The sequence below is a fragment of the Rattus norvegicus genome, chromosome 6 (genome assembly GCF_021556685.1).
Source record: "Rattus norvegicus strain SHRSP/BbbUtx chromosome 6, alternate assembly SHRSP_T2T, whole genome shotgun sequence".
In the NCBI taxonomy this organism is placed as follows: Eukaryota; Metazoa; Chordata; class Mammalia; order Rodentia; family Muridae; genus Rattus; species Rattus norvegicus.
The window spans coordinates 26824225-26845788 of NC_141539.1; the positions used below are offsets into that span (position 1 = coordinate 26824225).

At 46.7% G+C, this 21564-nt stretch overlaps 1 protein-coding gene across 10 annotated transcripts in view; it reads right to left on the minus strand.

The window, feature by feature from the left end:
• Positions 1-12083: 12083 nt before the first annotated feature.
• Positions 12084-21564, minus strand: part of Ttc27 (tetratricopeptide repeat domain 27) — a 143530-nt gene continuing 134049 nt past the window's right edge. For 3 of the 10 annotated variants that reach the window (XR_015621713.1, XM_087552494.1, XM_087552496.1), the window contains 4 exons: positions 19243-19440; positions 17437-17548; positions 13448-13548; positions 12084-12313 (listed from right to left, as the gene is read on the minus strand). Coding sequence is in view for 4 of the 10 variants with exons in the window: in XM_087552494.1 (XP_087408620.1) it covers positions 12194-12313; positions 13448-13548; positions 17437-17548; positions 19243-19440 (531 nt within the window). In the remaining 6 variants the exon portion in view is untranslated. 10 annotated transcript variants of the gene reach the window in all.

The following is a 21564-nucleotide window of genomic DNA, read 5'->3' on the forward strand; positions in this document are numbered from 1 at the left end:
TCCCCTCTATAAACTCCCTATCTTCTTCCCCCTCCCCCTGCCTCTATGAGGGTGCTCGCCCACCCATTCACCCATTCCTGCCTCAGCACCCTAGCATTCCCCCACCCTGGGTCATCAAGCCTCCACAGGACCAAGGGCCTCCCCTCCCAGTGATGCCCAATAAGGCCATCTGCTGCTACATATCCAGCTGGAGCTGTGGGTACCCCACCACCGTCACCACCATGTGTACTCTTTAGTTGGTGGTATAGTCCCTGGGAGCTTTGGGGGGAGGGAGTCTGGTTGATTGATACTGTTGTTCTTCCTATGGAGTTGCAAACCCCTTTAGGTCCTTCAGTTGTTCCCCTCGATCTTCCATTGGGGTCCCCACGCTCAATCCGCTCAGTCCAGTGTTTGGCTGCTTACATCGGAATCTGTGTTGGTCAGGCTCTGCCAGCCTCTCAGGGTACAGCTATACTGAGGTCCTGTGCCCTTCTTACCTCTTCCTGGGACAGAGCATCTCTTAGACAAGAATCAGAGAGAGTGAGAGCATTGGGCGTGTTCTCCATTTCCTTCAGTCCCTGAATCTTTGTGTGCCCCTGACACAGCCCCTTTCCGGAGCAGGCACTCCCTGGCTTACCAATCTCTGGATAATGAAGAACGAGTTCCTGACGAGGGACCTGCAGGAAGGGAGGAGAGGAAAACCATCCAGGTGAATTAATTACTCCAGGAAAGTCCTGAAGTAATTGGGGTTTCCTTGGCCTGAGAATAATAGCAAAGGAAAATCAATTTGTAAGCCAAAACTTTTCCCGTTTCCATCAATGACTGGATATATGTTCCGCCCATACCCATGTTCTCTCTTGGCTATGTGTGCCAACACAAATACCCTTGTCTTTCTCGAGGTAATCTGGAGAAAATGAGAAGATTCCAGAGAACCCCTTTAAGTACAGATATAATGAACGAATGTTCTCCACCATCCCCACAAGGACAAAGAAACCACACCACACAGCCAGGACCAATGGAGAAGAATCTAGCCTTTTGTTTTCCCCTGCGAGACGGGGTCTCACTGAAGAGGCCCAAATGACTTAGAAACCAAGATCCTCCTGTGCAGAGTTCTGAGTGCTGGGGCTCTGGGTATGCTTCCCCATTTCTGTTCTAAAATTGACCTTTAAAAGCTGTAGTAAATGTGTTGCGATGGTTGACTGTGTGAGCTAGAAATAAACAGTTCTTAAAGACTTGCAATTTGTGAGTACACTTTCTCCGGCTTAAAGAACAGAGGAAAGGAATTGAAGCTTCCCACGCCACTATCGTAGCCCAGCGTGTGAACACCTATCTGTATATAGCTCCAGGAATGATAGATGCTTACCTCATCTTACTGCTGAAGCAGCTTGAAAGACCAGCCAGGGCACAGTATGATCCCTGGGTGTGTGGACGGCAGACTCCTTCAGCTGTAGACACAGGACCCAGAGGTAGCTACTGCCTCTTGTCCTGTCCTTTCTCCTTTCTCTCTGAACTGGGGGACCAATGAGCACACAGCTCTGAAGTTCAGTTAACAAACAGAGAGAGGGGGGCTGTGCAGATGGCTCAATGGGTAGGGCATTTGTCATGCGAGTGTTAAGTACCCAAGTTTGAATCTTTAGAACTGTGCTGGCTGGTTTTCTATCAACTTGACACAAGTTGGAGTCATGTGAGAGGAGAGAGCCTCAGTTGAGAAAATGCCTCCATAGGACTGGGCTGTAGGCAAGCCTGTAGGGCATTTTCTTAATTAGTGATCGATGGGGAGGGCCCAGTCCATTGTGGATGGTGCCATCCCTGGGCTGGTGGTCCTGGGATCTATAAGAAAACAGGCTGAGCAAGCCGTGAGAAGTGAGCCAATAAGCAGCATTTCTCCATGGTTCCCACCCTGTTTGTATTCCTGTCCTGACTTCCTCCAATGATCATTGTGATGTGGAAGTGTAAACCAAGTAAATGGTCATGGTGTTTAATTGTAGTAATAGAAAACCCAGCAAGACAAGAGTCCCTGGAAAACCTAGGCACCGTAGTACATCTGCGGTCCACTGATTTTGCCTTAAAGAAGTTGAAAGATGAGAGCTAGCATCTAAGCTTGTCCTCTGACCTCAACATACACACAGTGACATGAGCCTACACACAGACACACATGCACGCATGCACACCATTAAAAGAAAAATACCCAGAGGAATGATGTCAACTCTTGGCAGGGGTAGGGAGGATAGAGAAAGGTTTTTAAGGTAAAAATTATTATTAAATTAAGGTATTAAGATGGGAAGTTTGTCTACATTTGGAACTCATCACACTCTTTGATTCTGTTTTATTAACCAGCTCCCAGGAGCTGCATCTGACCTTTGTCTTGCCACCCTCTGCTAAATGCCTGGAAGGAAGGGAGTGTGCCTCACTCACGGTAAGACCTAGCAAAGATGGCTGCTGGCTAGGCAGGGCAGAGGGGGAAAAAGAAAAGAAACACACACACACACACACACACACACACACACACACACACACACACACACACACGTAGGCTAGATTGGATTTTTATACCTTAGATCCTGGATAACAGCATTTTGAGATAACTCATCCCTTACTCTCTAGGCTATGTCAAATAAGATAGTAGGTAATGGGGTCTGTGAATGGCTTGTAGACAGTGGGTACCAGGATCTCTGCACTCATGATATTGGACTTTATAGTGCTTGGAGTCACATTAGACCTAAACGTTCTTCAGGGCAAGAACACTTTATAGTCGAGTTTTGTGCCCTAAGCACAAAGCACAGGGTCTGACCCACAGAGGACGCTCTTTAGCATCCATTAAGTGACAGTGTTATCTGCCAAAGGCTGCTGAGTCTCTAACATCTGGCATCTTTGAATTCTGACTGTAAACTGTTTCACCCAGGGAATGAGGAACAACAGTTCCTCTCCTCAGAGAGCATTTACTCCCACTTGAGTGACCAGAAGAGGCAGAACCAGAGACAGGGTGGGAAGCTATTCAGGAGGATGGTCAGAATAAGATACCACTCAGAGCAAAGACAAAAGTGATGCAGGAGAGTTAGAAAGAGAGGACACAACATCCAGCTTAGGGGTTCTGGAGAAACCGGGAGGGGTGATCTTGAAGAAGTAGGTTCTCCACTGCACACACGAAGTGGCAAAGGGAAGAGAGAGCACGGTGAAGGCCGTGGCATTTTAGAAAATGAAGAAACACAATCAGGAAGCTTATCAAAAACACTGACACTTACTCGCGGAGAGCTAAGCCATGGGAGTGTGCAGGCCACAGTAAACAATGGGCATATTCAAGGAGGCAAGGTCAGGGAGGGTTTTCAGAGACAAAAATGAGCGGTTATTTTGAAACAATAATCTTTGGCCACAATGAACAACAGGCAGTTGCTGGGCAGATGTCCTTGAAGATATACTTTTGTTTGCAGTTGTAATGGCCTGGGTGCAAGATGGATTCTTCAGTCGTTGGAGGGTTGGGGGTGGGGGGGTTACTGTAAGGCAAGCGTGAGGGAGAGTGTTCCTTCATGGTCTCCCCACTCTCAGCTTTCTTCCCTATCTTACTTGTGGTGGTTGTTGCTGCTGTCAGGGCTGACCCAAGCACTCACTGCCTTTCTGGCTGGCAACTTTCACAGTTTTCATAGACGGTGGGAGAGAAGATAGATGAAGAAACAGGCAAGTGCTGGGCAGTCTCTTCAGGAGAACCTGGATGTACCAGCAGTGATGGGGAAAGAGCTCAGGGCGGTGGCTCAGAGTCATATTACACATGTACACAAAAGTCTGAGCCTCAGGGAACTTCAGACAGTCCTGAAGCAGAGACATAGTGTAACCAAAGAGAGCAATGCTCAACACAAGATTCTTTAACAAAACAACAAAGAGCCCCCACTTTTTTTCTTTTTCTTTTAAATACATGAGAGACACACCAGAAGAGGGCATCAGATCCCATTACAGATGGCTGTGAGCCACCATTGTGGTTGCTGGGCACTGAACTCAGGACCTCTGGAAGAGCAGTCAGTGCTCTTAACCGCTGAGCCAGCCCTACACAAGATCTTAATGCTGCCAGTCAGTTCTCCTGTAACCCAAAAGATGACAGATTGCAATGCAATAGGCCACACGACGTCTAGTCTGCACCGTAGTTGAAATTGTAAACTATACCCCTGTGGTTGCTAATGACTATTAAGAAATATATTATAGGGGGCAAAGGTGACAGGATCCACAATTAGCTCCCTATTGCTTTATAACACACTGCTAAGCGACTTAAAACAACACACGTTTATTACCTCTGTTTTTGAGGCCAGGTGAGGCGACTCTTATTTGAGAGGGTCTCACAAAGCTGCTATCGAGGTATCAGTCAGGGCTAGGGTCTTGATGGAAGGCTCAACTTGGGGTAGATTTGATCAAGTGCTTGCTGGCAGGATTTGGCTGATGCACCATAGGACTCGGTTCCTTGCCTCCTTCTGGGCTTTGGAGGTTGCTGGCCCTACATGCCTCTCCACCATGATGCCTTGATTTATCAAAGGCAGACAGGGGGCTGCTGAGCCATCACTTTGGGAGGAGCATCTTCTCTCTCGGCATTGCCAGGATTTTATTGTAAAACTGATGTCCTCAAGGAGAGGGGTTTTCACCGGACTGTAAATGTGCGAGACAGTGGTCTCTTGGTGCCATCCTAGTGAATTTCACAAAATTCCCAGGGAAGTGATGAGGAATTTTCCAATAATTAAGGCCAAGTGAACTGATAGATCTTAGGATCCATGCAGGGAGGCAGTTTACTCCATGGAACCTCATAGTGGAGGATTAAAAACTGTGTGCATGAGTACTGCTTTAGAGAGATGGGGTCCTATTGCACGGTCAACCACAGAGCTCCTCCTCACAGCGGAGGACCTCCTCACAGTGGAGGACCTCCTCACAGGGAACACCCATCCCCTGCATCCCCAGCGGCAGGCATGGCTGTTTGCAGAACGAAGCTCTTCCAGTCTGCTTCTATTCCAGTCCTCAGGCCTGCTCAGGGCCTGGACACTGCAGCTCTGTATGGATGAAATAAGACACTCTTCACTCCGTCTGGTTCATATCCCTCCCGGGAGTGCTTCCTTCACACAAAGAATGTGCCAGCTACATTCCTGAAGATGGGAAAGCAAATGCTGTCGGGACTGATGTGGGATTCTTGGAGGAAAATCGTTAGGACGGAGGGAAGGGGGACAGCACAACAGGGCAGTGGGTTGAGCATGATGATGAGTCATAAAACCCTTTGATCTACAGGTCAGCAGCTTATTGGGGAGTTGCCCTGCCTGAGACATTCCCTTGCCATATACATTCTTGGAATTCTTCCAGAAAAGCCTCAAACCTTGGGGTTATCTCTTCCCTTTGTGTAGTGCACTGACTGGTCTTTGATTTATCATCCCCTATGTGGTTGGGGGTAAAATTTCACCTTTTTTGTTGTTGTTCAAGATCCAGGCACCCATAAGCGCCGTCCCTGTAACTGGTGCTGTGTGGATCCTGCTAGATACCCCTATCAGTAACTTCTCAAACAGCTCGGACAAACATTACCACCCAGACAGAGCTGTGAAGCAGGGTGTCTTGTGGCCTTGCCGGTCGACTTGGCCTTTGGTTGTTATCACTGACTTTCTCCATCACACTACAGAACCCGGTGGAAACGCCACAGGATATTAAACATATCAACACCACACTTTTCAAGAAACACGAGAAGTTGGCTCAGGTCACTAAGATGAGCATGCTCAGTCAGTGAGTAAGGCCCAGCCTCCCCGAGGCCAGACCCCAGCCTCCCCAGACACTAATGTGGAAAGGCAGAGGCTCTGGACTGAAAGACACAGGAGAAGTGACGAATTTAGAGTACAGTGTCAAACAATACAAGCTGTGCCTAGGAGTAACCAACTTAGAGTTGTACAGCACTGTACTTTCTAAGAAGGTGGCTGGTGGTAGCGGTGAATGGGCATTAAAGTTATATGCAGTACGGTTTGGGTTTTTATTGTCAAATCTCACTTCAAAAAGCCATACACTGTCTCTAAAAGAATGGTGGGAGGGGAGGGGAAGACAGATTCACAGAGACAGAAAAACAAGACAAGCAGACAGACAGACAGAAGGGGTGGGGCTGTGTGTAGCACACTCCAGAGATCATCCTAAGTGTAGCCGCACTGCCACACACGTTTGGAGTTTTCCACTGTGAATACGACACACATTTGGAACAAGGCGCAGAACAAAACCAGTCAGCTCAGTGACTCACAGCACAAGAACCACATTAACCACCACCCCAGCTAATGAAGGTGACTCTGCTACTCCCCAGAGCCCTTTACGTACCTTCCGACCAACACCCGCTTGAACCCACAAGAGCAATCGGTCTCACCCTGTGGTAATCCCTGCCTCTTCTTACTGACTCAACACCAAGAATTAATGTAGCTTAGTCCCACCGCTCTTTGAGCTTCTGTTACGTCCACAGAAAACACCCTGCATGCATTTTTCTATCCCCATGTCTACTATCCTTTGCTCAACGTGTCTGAGAACTCCACCGATGCTGCTGTGGCTGTCGGGAATTCATTTTCATTGACACAGACTACTCTACTACATGTCTGCTCCAATTCTACCACTGGTAGACGGGTGAAGAGCTTCTGCCCGGGGCCTCTGACAGACAATGCGCTGCAGACATGCCTCTGTGAGAGCCAGGGTGCACATACAGACACATCTGCGCTTGTGTGCATCTAGAATAAAACCAGTGGGCTATAGGGTATGCGTATCTTGGGAAAATCAGCAGGGTTCTTAGAACCCTCCCCACAAGGGTTTTCTAAGAGTGTTTGAATCATGCTGTCATCCTCAGGAGCACTTAGTAGGTGCTTCCAGTTAACCATCAGTCACTGATGGAGGCTATGGTCACCTCTGATTTTAATTTCACTAAAATCCAGTCTAAGCACTTGTTTTGTATTTTTATTTGGCTATTTCGTTTAGCATTGTGATCAATTTTTTAGTTGGGTTGTTTGGTTTTCTTTCTTTTTATTGGCTTATAATTGTCAGGCAAACACAAACACCTCGCCCTCTTTTTGGCGGTAAACATCTGGCCCAGGTAGCCCAGGCTGACTTCAAATGTCTAATCCCCCTGGCTTCATTCAACCTCCCAGGAGCTGGAATTGCAGGGATGGGCCACCACACCTGGCTCCTTGTCTGTCTTTAAACAACTTCTAACTTGAATGTAGTCCAATCTCTTAAACAATCGTTTGTGTCAACAACCAGCATGTGTAGTGGAGGGGCTCAGAGGCCCCACCTTCTCTGCGGAGCAACGGACAGCTAACAGCTGCTGAGAGACAGACTGGAGGTCGTTTCCTTCAGTGACACAGCAATGGTAAGTTACCTATGCTCAGTAACCTCATACCAACGTGACTGTAAGGAACCCTAGTTAAATTCAGCGGGTTGTTAAACAAACATAAAAGTTGGGGGGTCTTGTTAGGGGGAGGGGTCTAGAAAGAGGGAGAGGGAGTGGAAGAGGAGAGAGAGAGAGGGAGAGAGAGAGAGAGGAAGAGAAGAAGAAAGGGAAGGGAAGCACCGCTGAGACATAAAGCCAGTCTCTGGCCAAGCAGCTATAGAATTACTAAGATTGCTTTATCAGCCCCGGCACCAGACTTCCTAGAGGCCAATGATTTCAATAAGTGGTGTTGAAGCCACACAGACAACTGAGATATTCTGCACCATTGTTCCTCAAAATACAGGGCTATGACTGACCCGCCACACCCCCAACACACACCAGGGATTATGGAAACTGGAGCCACACTGCTGGTTGCCCCCATCCAGGGACTTCCCGGGCCCTGAGAACTGGCAGGTCACCAACAATCCTGTCTCAATTACACCAAGAGTTACTTGTCTCACTTGCTCATAGAAAACGTCACATAAGTCATCTGATAACTCTGTCTGGCCAGCAAACGGGGAGATTTGTGTTTCACAGTTGAGGAGACTGAGGCTCGGGGAGGTTCAGGGGCTCGACTGTGGCCACAGCGAGGAAGTGGTAAAAGCCGAGCTTTCAGTCTAGTTAATCCTGGCAGTCAATTACCTACTTCACCTTATAGAAACCTGCTACACATTAGCTGTACAAACTCTCTGTATCCATGGCACTGCCCCACATGCAATACCAGGCTTTGACACCCACCTCTCCAGTCCTACCCATAGCCTCCCCTCATGACCCCCTCCCCATCCGTAGTCCCTTCTCCCTTCCGGTCATCCATCCCTACCCGCTTTTCCCTTTCCTTTTCTAACTTGGTTCCTTTCTTCCTTTACCTAATAAAAAACCATCATTCTCCACTGCCCCTTCCCTTAGCCTCACCCTCAGCCCAGGAACAAGGGAAAGCTTGCTACAGACGGAAACCTGGAGAACGCAGGGCTTTGCATCGCTACACGTCATGGGGAGCCCTAGGAGTCCACAGCTAGGACTGTTCTGGGGACTACCATCAAACGGTTTCTTACTTACACCTTTTTACTGTTGCATATTTTCATCTCCAAAGCCCTGAGGCATCTTCTCGACTGATGGTATTGCATTACTGCTATACAAGGCTATGGATGAAGACACAGGCCTGAGAGGTTATGCGTCTCTGAGCCTTGTGGTAACGAGAGTCTCCAGAATGCACACCTTGGTGTGTAAGCAGCACTGTGTAATAATTCTGTATATCCATAGGTACTGATAGCCGCTTGAGCCCAGTCTGGAGAAAGTTAGCAATGCGTGGGTTAGCTCCTTCGCTTTGCTATGATTTACCATCCCCGCCCCCTTTCTGGCAAGAACATCACAAAAGATTAAAAAATGGCTCGGAGTTACCATTCAGAAGACCATAATATCAGTTTTCCGCCTTGTAGCCCTTGGCAGGACTCCCTTTTCATAGATCACAATGTGGGCACAGGGCCAGGAGATGGTGAGGGTGACTCACGGGTCACTGCAGTTTATAAGTCAGAATAATAAAAGGGAAGGCAGATCTGACATCACTGGCAAGGAAAATGTTTTGGTGTTGTGTTAAGCGAACTAATTACAGCCAGCTCTGAAGAACGTGGGAGGAGGACAGTGCTGGCTGAACAAAGCCAAGCCCAAGGTAGCGGCAAAAAAGTCGCCCATAGAAAGTCAAACTACGAAAGGAGTCATGGAAGGGATTAACTGGTTGTTTATCCTAAGGTCAAAGGAAAAAAATAAAACAGCCTATGGGTACAAACACTGTCGAGCAGGAAGAAGAGAAAGTGCGCCATGCCAAGTAGCAGGACCGCACATACGGCCACACAGCACAGGTTTTAAATGGCCTTTGCTGCAAGCCACACATCTCAGCTCCTGCAAACTGAGAGCACAGAGGAAACATTTCAAGATTAAGCTCAGCTTTTAAGTTCTGTCGGTGAAGAGCAAACGAGCCATGATTATTATTAGGCCTTGGCTGTGAACGACCAAGTGAAAGGCTACCTTCAGCCTGCATGGATTAGGCTTTTATTAGTATAGCCTTGGCTTTATTGGAAATGTCTATCTAATGAATGCAGCTACTATATTTGAGCGTATGCCTGAGCAAGCTACATGTTGGTGGAAACCTATCTATTTATAAGCACTTCTGCGTGTTGTGAGAAATCCGGCAGTATTTCCACAGCACGGCGCCCTTCCATCAGAATGGAGGGTCTTGGCCTCAGGCAGACAGGAAGTGTGTGGCATCTAGTTAGCCGATTTTATTCCTCCCTCTTGGCCAGCAGAGTTGCCTATCCAAACAGCAATTTAGACCGACACGCATGTCGTAAAAACAAAATGGAAAGAGGACAACCAAACCCTTTTCATCAGGCACAAGGACAGCTCTGAGCTGGCCGAACTACAACTGGCTGTATAAACTGGACAAGCAATCCTGCATGGCCCGTACTTGTGGGTCCATCCCAGGCCTCGACCTGGGTCTGCGAGGGAGTGGACTGCAGCACCTGCTCACCACTGTCCCCACTTCTGTGAGCGAGTGGGTAACACCAATGAAAACAAAGGCGGTGCATTTCCCAGTATTTGGGTCCCTCGCTACATGGTGAAGCCTCACGTAACGTAGGGCCCAGTGGTGTATGGGCTAGAACAATCTACAGGGCTCTGTGTTCGTTTTCGCTCAGCCACACTCAGGATCCTAGCTAAACGCACATCGTCTCTGAGAAAAGGCTGACAAGGGATTTATTAATTAATGATCCTAACAAACCATAGGCTATTTATTAACTGCAACCTCACAGAATTTCTTGGGGAAGTCTGAGTGAAGAGAGGCAAACTGTCAATGTGTCCCGCTGATCAGGAGAGAAGACAAATCAGCCAACCATTTGGAGATCCTGTACAAGTGGCAGGGAAAACTCGAATCTGCCTACTTCCTCACTTTCCAGAGCTTGTACCCCAGAGTAGCCTAGAAATATCACAAACTGAGCTGAAGGCTCAGAGACTGAGGCGTGATGTCTAGCCAATAATGCGGATCGACTGACTGCTGCTAGCCATGCTTTGGAATCATATCCCTCCCCTCCTTGTAGTTGACAAAGTAAAAGAATGATTCTGAAAAAAAAAAGACATCAATACTAGAAAACCAAAGTTGAAACTACAAAAACTAAGACAGGTGGAAATACAGTATTTAGCCAAAATAGATGTACATGCCACACCCACCGGGCCACACCCACCATGCACATCACTCCCTTTTTTGTTTTTGGTCTACACCTCTAAAGGAAGCCATCAGTAGCTCTCTTTCGAGCAAACAGCCCATGACAAAAGAGAGCCTCTGACCCAGCACAGCTATGGAGAAGCCAACAGAACAGAGGTGACTTCTTTGCAATGTGGCTTGTGACTGCTATAACCGCAGTGGCCATCCAACCTTGAACTAAAAGGGGAATAAATGGATCATTTGCTCACTTGCTATCAGAAACTTGTGTTCTTTTGAGTATGTCTTTTCTTCCAGTTTCTCTTTTACCTGCTAGGGTTCTCTCAGCCTGGTGCTGACAAAACACTCATTAGAATCTTGCTCCACCCACTGCCACCCGGCATGCACACTCACTTCCTATCGCCCACTATTCATCCACTCACCCCCACTCCTCTAAGGCTTCCCTAAACCATGTAAATAGACCCTAAATCATAATTCCTGTTGCCATCTCACATTACTGAAATTTTTTTCAGTAGTATTGACTCTTAGAGCAGAAACTTTAGGAAATATTTTTCCCCTTGAAAGCTAGTATGATAATGGAAAAGAGAAGTGGATGGTTCAGGGACTAGAGCATTGGACCTGGTAAGCATTCATAAGCAAAGTTCAATTAGGAAAGAATTTTTAAAGACCCTTTTAAGTGTTGAGACTACTTTACATTGATGGATCATGAAATGTTAAATTCCAAAGACGGCTAAAACCAGAAAGAAACTATAAGTTTCTAATAGGAGTAGAAACTATTCCCAATTATAAATAAGAACATGGAAAGATCAAGGGACAAGTGATTAACACTATGCATGGGACCCAAAGCTGAGCAACTCAGGCCAGAAACCCAACAATTCCTCTGACTTTTGTAGCGAGATGACTAAGCTTGGCGGCTGCCCTCAGCATACGTTCCCACTGACATTACTAAGCATGCGTCTCAGTCGGCATCTTGTTATATGGCATCATTTCTAGCTGTCCTTACCCACAACAAGCTTATTAAACAACGTCTTTGGGCCTGGCAGTTATACCATGAGGAGCTAACAGCCAGTTTCCTAGTGGTTAATGGTAGAGTCGTAATGTGGGCGTATCCCTCCTTTTCTTGCCGTTTCTCGATTTGGAAGTTAAACCACACGAACACTTCCAACTTAGCTAAGCCCGTGTCTGTGACACAAACACAAGATCCCAGTGCCAAGTCCACTCTTTATCATTTTTGGACCATAATGGAGACAAGCTAATGAGTCCACAAGCTTGTGCTATCTGGCGCCCTCCCCCCACCTCATTTATATGAAGTTTTTCCAAAGAATGACTCGCTCACGTGAGGCTGAGCAAGGGTGAGCCTGTGCTGGCCGCCTCGTGCCAGATCCTTCAAGAGTGCAACCCTGAACTCTCCAATGACCAGACAAAGATACAACAATCTTTCGGTTGAATGATTTTCTCAAGTCCAAACATCCGAGAATGTCACAAAATAAATACGTTTGCCGGCAAACAAATTTATTTTAAAAATTGGCATCTGGTGTTTCATCTACAGGTACTGGAGGAATTGGAGACGACATAAGTGACGGCCACAAGCTGATTCTCAGTCAGTACCGGTTTCGAAGCTGGTTGCTGAGGTCCTGCAGCTCGGCCTCCAGAGCTCTCATAGCTGCTATCTCACTGGCTAGCTCTCCCGAGACGTCTCCACTCACTACGTCCGTAAAATTCTGCTGCAATGCAAAAACAGTACGGCCATCCACAGTGAGAATTTCTTCCAAGCAACACAGACACGATTGAGTCAGGACAGCAGTCTGGAATCCCAGTGCTCTCTGCACGATGCCCCTGCAGCTGTGCAGCAGCAATGCAGCGTCCGCTCAGACCCCAGCAAGGTACAGTTCCTAACCGTGTGCCAGAACTTACAGACTCAAGAGTCTCCACCTACAGTTCACTGGTAGAGCACTTGCCCAGAGGACCCAGGGCCTTGGGTTCAAATCTCTGCTCTGTACTTAAATGTTGACTGCTTTTGTCAGTATTATACAATAGTGTTTCAATGAATTCTATTTACTGTGCATGCCTGGTGAGTCAGGAAAACCAGCTTCAAGATTTTATGAGCATAAATGGGCAATTTGCACACACGCACATACAGTAGACATCTGTCTCACTGTGGCATATAATTTATTTGGCTTGTTATACATCCTTTTCATCCAAATTGAGTAGATTTGTATTGTTCAATAACACATCCTAACAGACTGACGGAAACATCGCGGCATGTGCTGAGTAGAGAGGACATCGTTTAGGCCAAGAACCTGAAGACACATGGCAGATTTCTGAACCAGGCATCACCCAGTGCTTACAACTCCCAGCATCCTGCATTCCTTCTCGGTGAAGCGAGCAGGAGCAGAGGAAACCGAGGCCCAGAAAGAAGGGGTGATCTGCCGAGCATCAGTGTGCTCCCCGTGCAGCCCTCAGGCCACGCTTGGCTGTGACCTGTACACGTGAGGTGCTGAGGGCAGAGATGCTGCTGCGTCTGAGAGGGGCTGCCCTGAACGACCTACGAGTGGAGGCTGCTTAATTTCCTAGAGATGCACAGTCTTTGAGCACATGCTTGTACTGACTGTTTTCCTGGGCAATGGGAGGTGGGGGAACAGCTCTAGGAGCTCATTTCCTGACATCTCTAGGCAGGCGACAGAAGGCAAGCCTGTGCTGACTGGGCCTGGCTGGCTCTAACAGTGATCTCTGCTCACTTTCACTTTGTAAAGTGCAATTCAGTTGCCTTTTACGTATTTATTTTCTTCAGCAGCAGTGACCTGCGGCTGATGACCTCACCACACGGTTCCAGTGAGCCCGCAGGTCCTTCTTACCTTTGCTTTGGATAACAAGCCACGTAAATTGAGCCGGACTGAAGAAAGTGCTTGTATAGCTTCCTGGGGACTGGACTTGCTCTCACTGCATTTTATAGCCACTGCAAGGTAAACATAGGGAAAGCATTAGAACTGGTCATCTACAAGATCAAAAAGCAGCTGTTTACTAAGAAGAAGTTACAATAATCAGTTTTAGAAGTTTGTACTCCTGACTCCTTCCCCTTCACTTTCTTCTCCTTGGCAGTACTGGGAAATCAAGCCCAGGCTGTGCATGCTGAGCAAACACTCATCTACCACTGTGTTACACTCAGTCCTTCATCCTTCATCCTATGTAGAGCACTGCTGAGGAGAATTCTGAAAAATGCGGGTGCAGTCGGATGATTTACATCAGCAGGGATCCCACACACATGTACATACACATACCCACACATATACATGCACACACACTAGTGAATTAGGCAAGCAAATAAACAAAGCCTCACTGAAAGCAAGGCACACAGAGGACAAAAACAGACATCTCAGAGGGCTGTCCATGGTCCCAAGTCACTAAGGAGGACTTGTGGCTGCTGATCGGACTGGCTCAGTAAAGTGGCACAACACAGGTGCCAAGCTCACAAGCTTGCTGCATTTTTAATACCCAAATTTTATAGCATTGTAGGAGAACTGGCTCCAACAGTCTGCATGTCTTCATCAGGGAGTATAACCATGGCCAGGCACCCGGGATCGAGACCCACCTCTGGCATCAGCACTGAGGGCATCGCTCATCCCTACAGACTCTGCCTCTGGCATTCTGGGACCCTGTTTCTCTGAGACAGAATTCTGAAGGGAGCCTATTCCTCTCTGGAGGAGGACTGGCTGTTGATGTCTTATAAGAACAACTGTAGCTCTCTGCACATTGTTTTAGATCTCTGTTTCTTAAAATTATGTTCATGAGGATGGCCTTGTTAGGCATCAGTGGGAAGAGAAGTCCTAGGTTCTGTGAAGGCTCAATGCCCCAGTGGGGGAATGTTAAGGTAGGGAGGTGGGCGGGGGAGAGCACCCTCATAGAAGCAGGGGGAGATAGAAGGTTTCTGGAGGGGAAACCAGGAAAGGGGATAACATTTGAAATGTAAATTTAAAAATTCAATAAAAGAGGGGAAAAAAGAAAGAAAAAACTATGTTCATGACCCAAAGAGATGATTCAGAGATTAAGAGCACTTAATGATGTTCTAGAGGACCTGAGTTCAATTCCCAGTACCCAGACGGTAGTTCACACTATCTAGAACCCAGTCCCAGGGGATCCAATGCCCTCGTCTAGACTGCAGGCGCTCCACACATGTGCATGACATACACACAAGAAAAACACTCATACACATAAAACAATAGATTGTTTTAAAATTATGTCCACTAAACTGCAGATCCTGTTCTAAAACTACAGTGTCACAGACCACAACTGCACACTCTAGGCAATCAGAAGAAACAACCTGTGGCCTGGCCAACAGCTTTGATCCTAATGGATGCCTGTGGCCGGCAAGAACCAGGTTTGATGTTTCTATCTCAGAATAACAATTACACTTCACCAAGCCTCACACTGGATGCACACTAGGACCCAGTCACTCAGCTACTGGAACTCTTTCTCAGTAGGGAGGCGTTGCTGTCACCACAGAAGAGTTACACAGTTTGCTTAATGCCTAGTAACTTATTCTAGAAATATCTGTAGTTCCTCTATTTTAAAAATTCATCTATTTTTAAAGCCAGGTGTGGTGGTCTTTAATCCCAGAACTGGAGAGGCAGATCCCAGGAGGATCTCTCTGGGTTTGAGGCCAGCCTGGTCTACACAGTGACTGAGTTTCAGGTCAGACAAGACTACAAGGAAAGACCCTGTCTTCAGTAAGTAAGTAAGTAAGTAAGTAAGTAAGTAAGTAAGTAAGTAAGTAAGTAAAATAAATAAATAAATGAATAAATAAATAAAATTCATCTTAAAAAAAGAAATAAATAATTTTCATCTTGCAGAAGAAAACAAGAATAAAGCAAAAAGGACACATTTTCTTCTGGCCCCCATCCCAATCTCACTTCCAAAGCACATCAGAGACAGCGGTTGGGGTGGTTGGGAGAGAGAGGAGAGAGTGGCAGAGACTGGAGAGGCTGCGCTCCTGAGGCTGGGAGTAGCACAAGGGCACAGCACCTAGGCAGAGGTCTGTAGTCCAGCACTGCCCTGCTGTCTCAGCCCCTGGCAAGGCTTCCCCTGGCATTACAACTGGCACCAGGATTTCTAAAGCACCATGTTTCCTTTTCAAAGGATAGGGTAAAGACACAGTGTCAGGGAGAAAGACAAAAAAGGGGAGGAAGTGACATAAGATCTGTGCCAGACGATGGTTTTCTGGAGTATTTCTCCAGCCTGCAGTTTTGGCAGACAGGTTTAAAGCCAACACTCAGTAATGCAGGAACTATCTGGGTCTGTCTGACCATCACAGAGCTGGGTTCAGAGATGTTTACAGAGGGCAAACTGAAGTAGATAAGACATTCTTCAGAGTAAGTCCCACCCTGCTAAGTATGCACACATACTTGTGCACATCTGTGGGGGCTCCCCACACATAATACCACACCCATAAAGGCCAAGGGACTGAAGCCCCTTTGGCTAGCACAGAGCACAGAATTGCAGCAAGCCCCCCAAACAGCCTTCTCGTGTAACTACTCCAGGCTTTCTTTCTACCTTCCAGCCCCTGGGTTCAGCCTTCCACCTTCTCTGTAAGCCCTCGGTGGTCCAGGAAACTGGACCCTAACATTCTTCCAGTCAAAGATCTGAAAGGCCACGAGAAGAATTATTAACTCCTAAGCCCATTCTGAACAAGCTGAATGTTCTATGACTTCTTTACAGGCAGTTAAACTTTATCCCCATCTCTCACATGTCTCTCCTTGAGTCCCTTATCATATGGACCAGATCCTCTAGTTCAAAAGGAACAGGGTGGGGGTGGGACATGTAAAATCCTGTTAGTGAAGGGCTCTTGTGGACACTTCCTAACACAACAGGCAGGTATTCTCTCAATTTTGACTACAAACAAACAGAGGCCCAGAGACATTAAATCACGGAGCCAGTGTCACCCAGCAAGCACTTGGTAAAGGTGGTCCTGGAGTTTTAGTGTCCCTGGTCCCAGAGCTCTGCCCTTCTCACTGTCGCTTGCTGGCTTCTATTTGCTGTCCCCATCTGGGCAGTAAAGGTTAGGCTGAGAACAGGGGGCTGACAGATTTGTGACTCTATGCCCTTTATTAATTCACTGGGATTCTACTCCCGGGGCATAACACACCCACATTCAAATGTCACATAACAATGCACCACTGAGTTTAGTGTTTCTGATAATGCAAGAGTGGTCTATGCCTGCACTATGTTTATCTAACAAGTGAACAAATTTCACTGGAGGTAAGGTTTTATTATATGGTAAGGTTCAAATTATAGACTCTAAATTACCTAAAGATAGTCTTAATTTATAAACAGAAGTGCAAAAAAAATCATGGAAACATGTAGACCTCTGGATATTTAGCATTGTATGAAAAGCTATGACATATACAAAAATACAAAATATAATGCCTATCTTTAGGAGATGAGTTAAGGAGACGTTCATGATTTTCCTTAATACAACAACATAATCAACAAGAACTGTGTGGAGTAAAGGTTTCTCAGTAGAAAATGCTCCACTTGGGGCTGGGGATTTAGCTCAGTGGTAGAGTGCTTACCTAGGAAGCGCAAGGCCCTGGGTTCGGTCCCCAGCTCCGAGAAAAAAGAAAATGCTCCACTGTCTAACGTCCTGTTAGCTCTGTCACCGGTCAGGCAGTGTTTAAGCCGCTGACCTGTCTCACTGCCCTGCACTGAAGTGTTCTGCAAATGCTTCCGGATGAGACACAGCAAAGCCCATGTGCTGACGGAGTCAGGAAGTACCTGCACGGGAACCTGACTTCTGACCAATGCTATTTATCAGTGAAGAATGCATTGAATACATATGGGTGTCAAGTACCATGCGCCAGTCCTATGGCTCTTTGAACAACTTCCTTAAATGCTGTAGCATCTTTCTCCCAACAACCGGACTGTGTGTCGCACTTGTACGCCTTTGAGAGATACTGGAATGCCTAGGAAACAAAAAAGAACAGCGTTCAGAACAACAAGGAGCATTCACATTTCAAACCGTTTCCTGGAAGTCATATGGAACTAATTCCAAACTCAAAACAGCATCTGCGTGCGCTGTGAGGCCGAGTCTCCGTAATCATCATCAAAGACGGGGAGGACGCACATCCAAAAGCAACAAACAACCTCAAGAACCCAAGGTGGGGCTGGAGACATGGCTCAGCGGTTAAGAGCACTGGTTGCTCTTCCAGAGGTCCTGAGTTCAATTCCCAGCAACCACATGGTGGCTCACGACCATCTGTAATGAGACCTGATGCCCTCTTCTGGTGTGTCTGAAGAGAGCAACAGTGTACTCACATACAATAAATAAGTCTTTAGAAAAAAACCAAGGATGTATCTGGACCACCTTTCCCAGAACTAGGAAACTATGAAGGCCAGGCTTGGAAACCTGCAGGAAGTGTGAAGAGTTCCTCGATCATCAGGCTGAGAGATGCCGTTGAGACGTGTGAGCTTGGGGAACCGTATGGACTGGCTAACAGTATAGAACTTCACAGACATCTTACGTCTCGATAGAGAGCTCACAGGTAACAGTGTTCTTATTTTCAGAAGAGCACAAAGTCAGGAAGCAATGGGGGGATATAAAGCAGGAGTGTGCACATGTGTACGTGTGTGATGGAAAGCAGGAGTGTGTGTGTGTGTGTGTGTGTGTGTGTGTGTGTGTGTGTGTGTGTGTGCGCGCGCGCGTGCGCGCGCGCGCGAACGTGTGTGAAATTTGTGTTCTGAGGGCTGACAAGGCCACAGTAGAAGCCAGCTGTGCAGACAGAAGGACAGGAGAACTAAGAATCCCACAGATTAGCTGTACCATGACTAATTCCAAACCCACACAAGTACATTTGATTTGCGATTGATATTTTGAAAAGAACACAAAGTAACGATTCCGACTTTGTATATTCTGGGCTCCTCTGAGCTTGAAAACAAGAGGCTAACAGCACACATCGAGTGGGACTGACAACCTATTGCCTTGCAGGAAGGGCGGTGTCTCTGCAGTGTCAAGCACTTGCAGTTTCCTGCTCCCATCCTCCTGGTTAGGGTTTCCCTTTTGTAGCCTCATATCAGTGCAAATCCCTCCCATGATACAGAGACCCTCCTGCAGGAAACAGAATGACGGCAGCAGGAAACTCATGATATGTAAAATGATGATTGTTGTAAGTCTTAGCATGGCCATAATTCAAAGTGCTGAATACTGAATTTGAAGGCTGGAAGATGGTTCAGTCAATAAAGTAAGTGCCTTGTTAGCACAAGGACCTGTGTTCAATCCCTAGAACCACGTGTTTAAAAAACCAAACCAAAACAAAAACCCAAAAACTGTCATAGCATGTGCTTGTAACTCCAGTACTGGGGAGGTAGAGAATCCTTGGGGTCCCCTGGGCTCTCTTGATAAATTACAAACCAGTACCCAAAGAAGGTAGATGGTGCCTGAGAAACATCACCTGAGGCTGCTCTCTCATACACGTGTTCACATGTATGTACACACACACACACACACACACACACACACACACACACACAGAGACAGAATTTAAGCATATTCGTTTTATGTTTCAGATTATTGATCTTATTCTTCACTCAAAAAAGCAGATCTACTTTACCTGTGGTAGCAAAGACAGAGGCCCAGGACAGACAGAGGCCCAGCACTGACCTTGTCATTCTCAGCAGGCTTCTCACTCTGCCCATTCCCATGTACTTGGGCATACAGTCTCCAGACTTCTCCGTCATTCGTCACCCTTGAAGTGACTCTGCCGAACAACTCCTGCAGCTTGCCTTTGAGGCTGGAGGCAATATCTCCACTCCGGTCAGCCATACCATTAACCACTGCCCTGACCAGAATTTTAAGGACCTTTAAAAATGCACAAAAGAACATAGTGAGCTAGCAGCCATCAAATAGTAACAAGAAACCCAGGGCCCCACTCTGCCATCAGATACTGAATAACGTGGCTGTATTTGGCTGCTATTATTACAAATATTCAGAGTGGAATAAGTCAAGCCACCCCTGACACTCTAGAATCACATGCTGACTAGATGTTCTCTGTCAGGCCCCTCAGAGGGCTCTTTTTGTCTGCAGCTCGTCTCTTCTCACTTGGCAGACTCTCTCTGAAGAGCTGACCCCCACTCAGAGCTTCAAAGACAAGCTTTACAAGCTTCAGCTAGCATTCTCTCTGGAACCCAGGACACTTCCTGGTAGGCAGTTCCATCAACACCTCACACCACCTTGAAGTGGGAAGCAGGTCCCACAGCCTTTCCTTCCTTGTAGTCTCACGGTGACTCCTGTTTGCAGTTAGTAATGTGAGCATCAGCCTACTTCTCTCTCTCTCCCTCTCCCCCTCCCCTCCTCTCTCGCACTGTTCTGCCAAGTGCAGCAGATTTGATTCCCCATGAATCCTTCGTCCAGCCTCTGCTATCTTACTTTAGCACTCATAAACTGTCCTCTGCACTGTGGTGACATCATTCTATCATTGCTCAATGCCCAATGATAAGCTACTAAGATGCTGGCATCAAATCTCTCCCCCCTCCCTCTCCAAGTCCACTTAGCAACTTTCTGGAATACCATGTTCTCAAATTGTACCACAGAGTTTAGAACACTGGATGGTGGTTAAATAGGTTATAACACAACAAGAACCCTCTGCCATGGTTACATTAGGCTGTGTATCTTAAGGCAGAGTCCCTGGGAACCTGTAAAAGGCATCCTTAATCTTCTACTCCTTGAACTGGGGGCACACAGAACCATCTAAAGAACCAGCCTGAGAAGACTCTAGAACCCTACTGCTTACTGTGGTCCACGAGCTGCCAGCACTGGGAACTTGTTGGAAATACAGATTCCTATATGCAAGTGCTTGCCCAGCTTTGGGAGAATGGGAGTTTACATTCCCAACAAGCTCTCAGGCGGTGGGTGATATTTAGGGACTGCAGACTACACTTTGAACAGTAAGGCATCATTTTCCAGTACCAATCAAGAGCAACTGGATCCAGAGCAGGAGATGGGTCATCCTCCATGTACATGTGAGAGTGTCTGGGAGGTGCCAGGCAGCAGCAACGAGGGCAGGTGCTCTCCTTACATCACAGGAGTCACTGCACGCACAGGTGCAGAGCCAATCCTGCAGCCGCTGCAGTTTTTTGTTTTTGTTTTTTTTATTAACTTGAGTATTTCTTATATACATTTCGAGTGTTATTCCCTTTCCTGGTTTCCGGACAAACATCCCCCTCCCCCCCTCCCCTTCTTTATGGGTGTTCCCCTCCCCATTTTTGAATATAGGTTTTTATAGTAAGATCTGATGATTTTTTGAATTTCCTCTGAATCTGTAGTTATGTCTCCCTTTTCATTTCTGATTTTGTTAATTTGGACACACTCTCTGTGTCCTCTCGTTAGTCTGGCTAAGGGTTTATCTATCTTGTTGATTTTCTCAAAGAACCAACTTTTGGTTCTGTTGATTCTCTCTATGGTCCTTTTTGTTTCTACTTGGTTGATTTCAGCTCTGAGTTTGATTATTTCCTGCCTTCTACTCCTCCTGGGTGTATTTGCTTCTTTTTGTTCTAGAGCTTTTAGGTGTGCTGTCAAGCTGCTGACATATACTCTTTCCTGTTTCTTTCTGCAGGCACTCAGCGCTATGAGTTTTCCTCTTAGCACAGCTTTCATTGTGTCCCATAAGTTTGGGTATGTTGTACCTTCATTTTCATTAAATTCTAAAAAGTCTTTAATTTCTTTCTTTATTTCTTCCTTGACCAGGTTATCATTGAGTAGAGCATTGTTCAATTTCCACGTATATGTGGGCATTCTTCCCTTATTGTTATTGAAGACCAGTTTTAGGCCGTGGTGGTCCGATAGCACGCATGGGATTATTTCTATCTTTCTGTACCTGTTGAGGCCCGTTTTTTGACCAATTATCTGGTCAATTTTGGAGAACGTACCATGAGGAGCTGAGAAGAAGGTATATCCTTTTGCTTTAGGATAGAATGTTCTATAAAT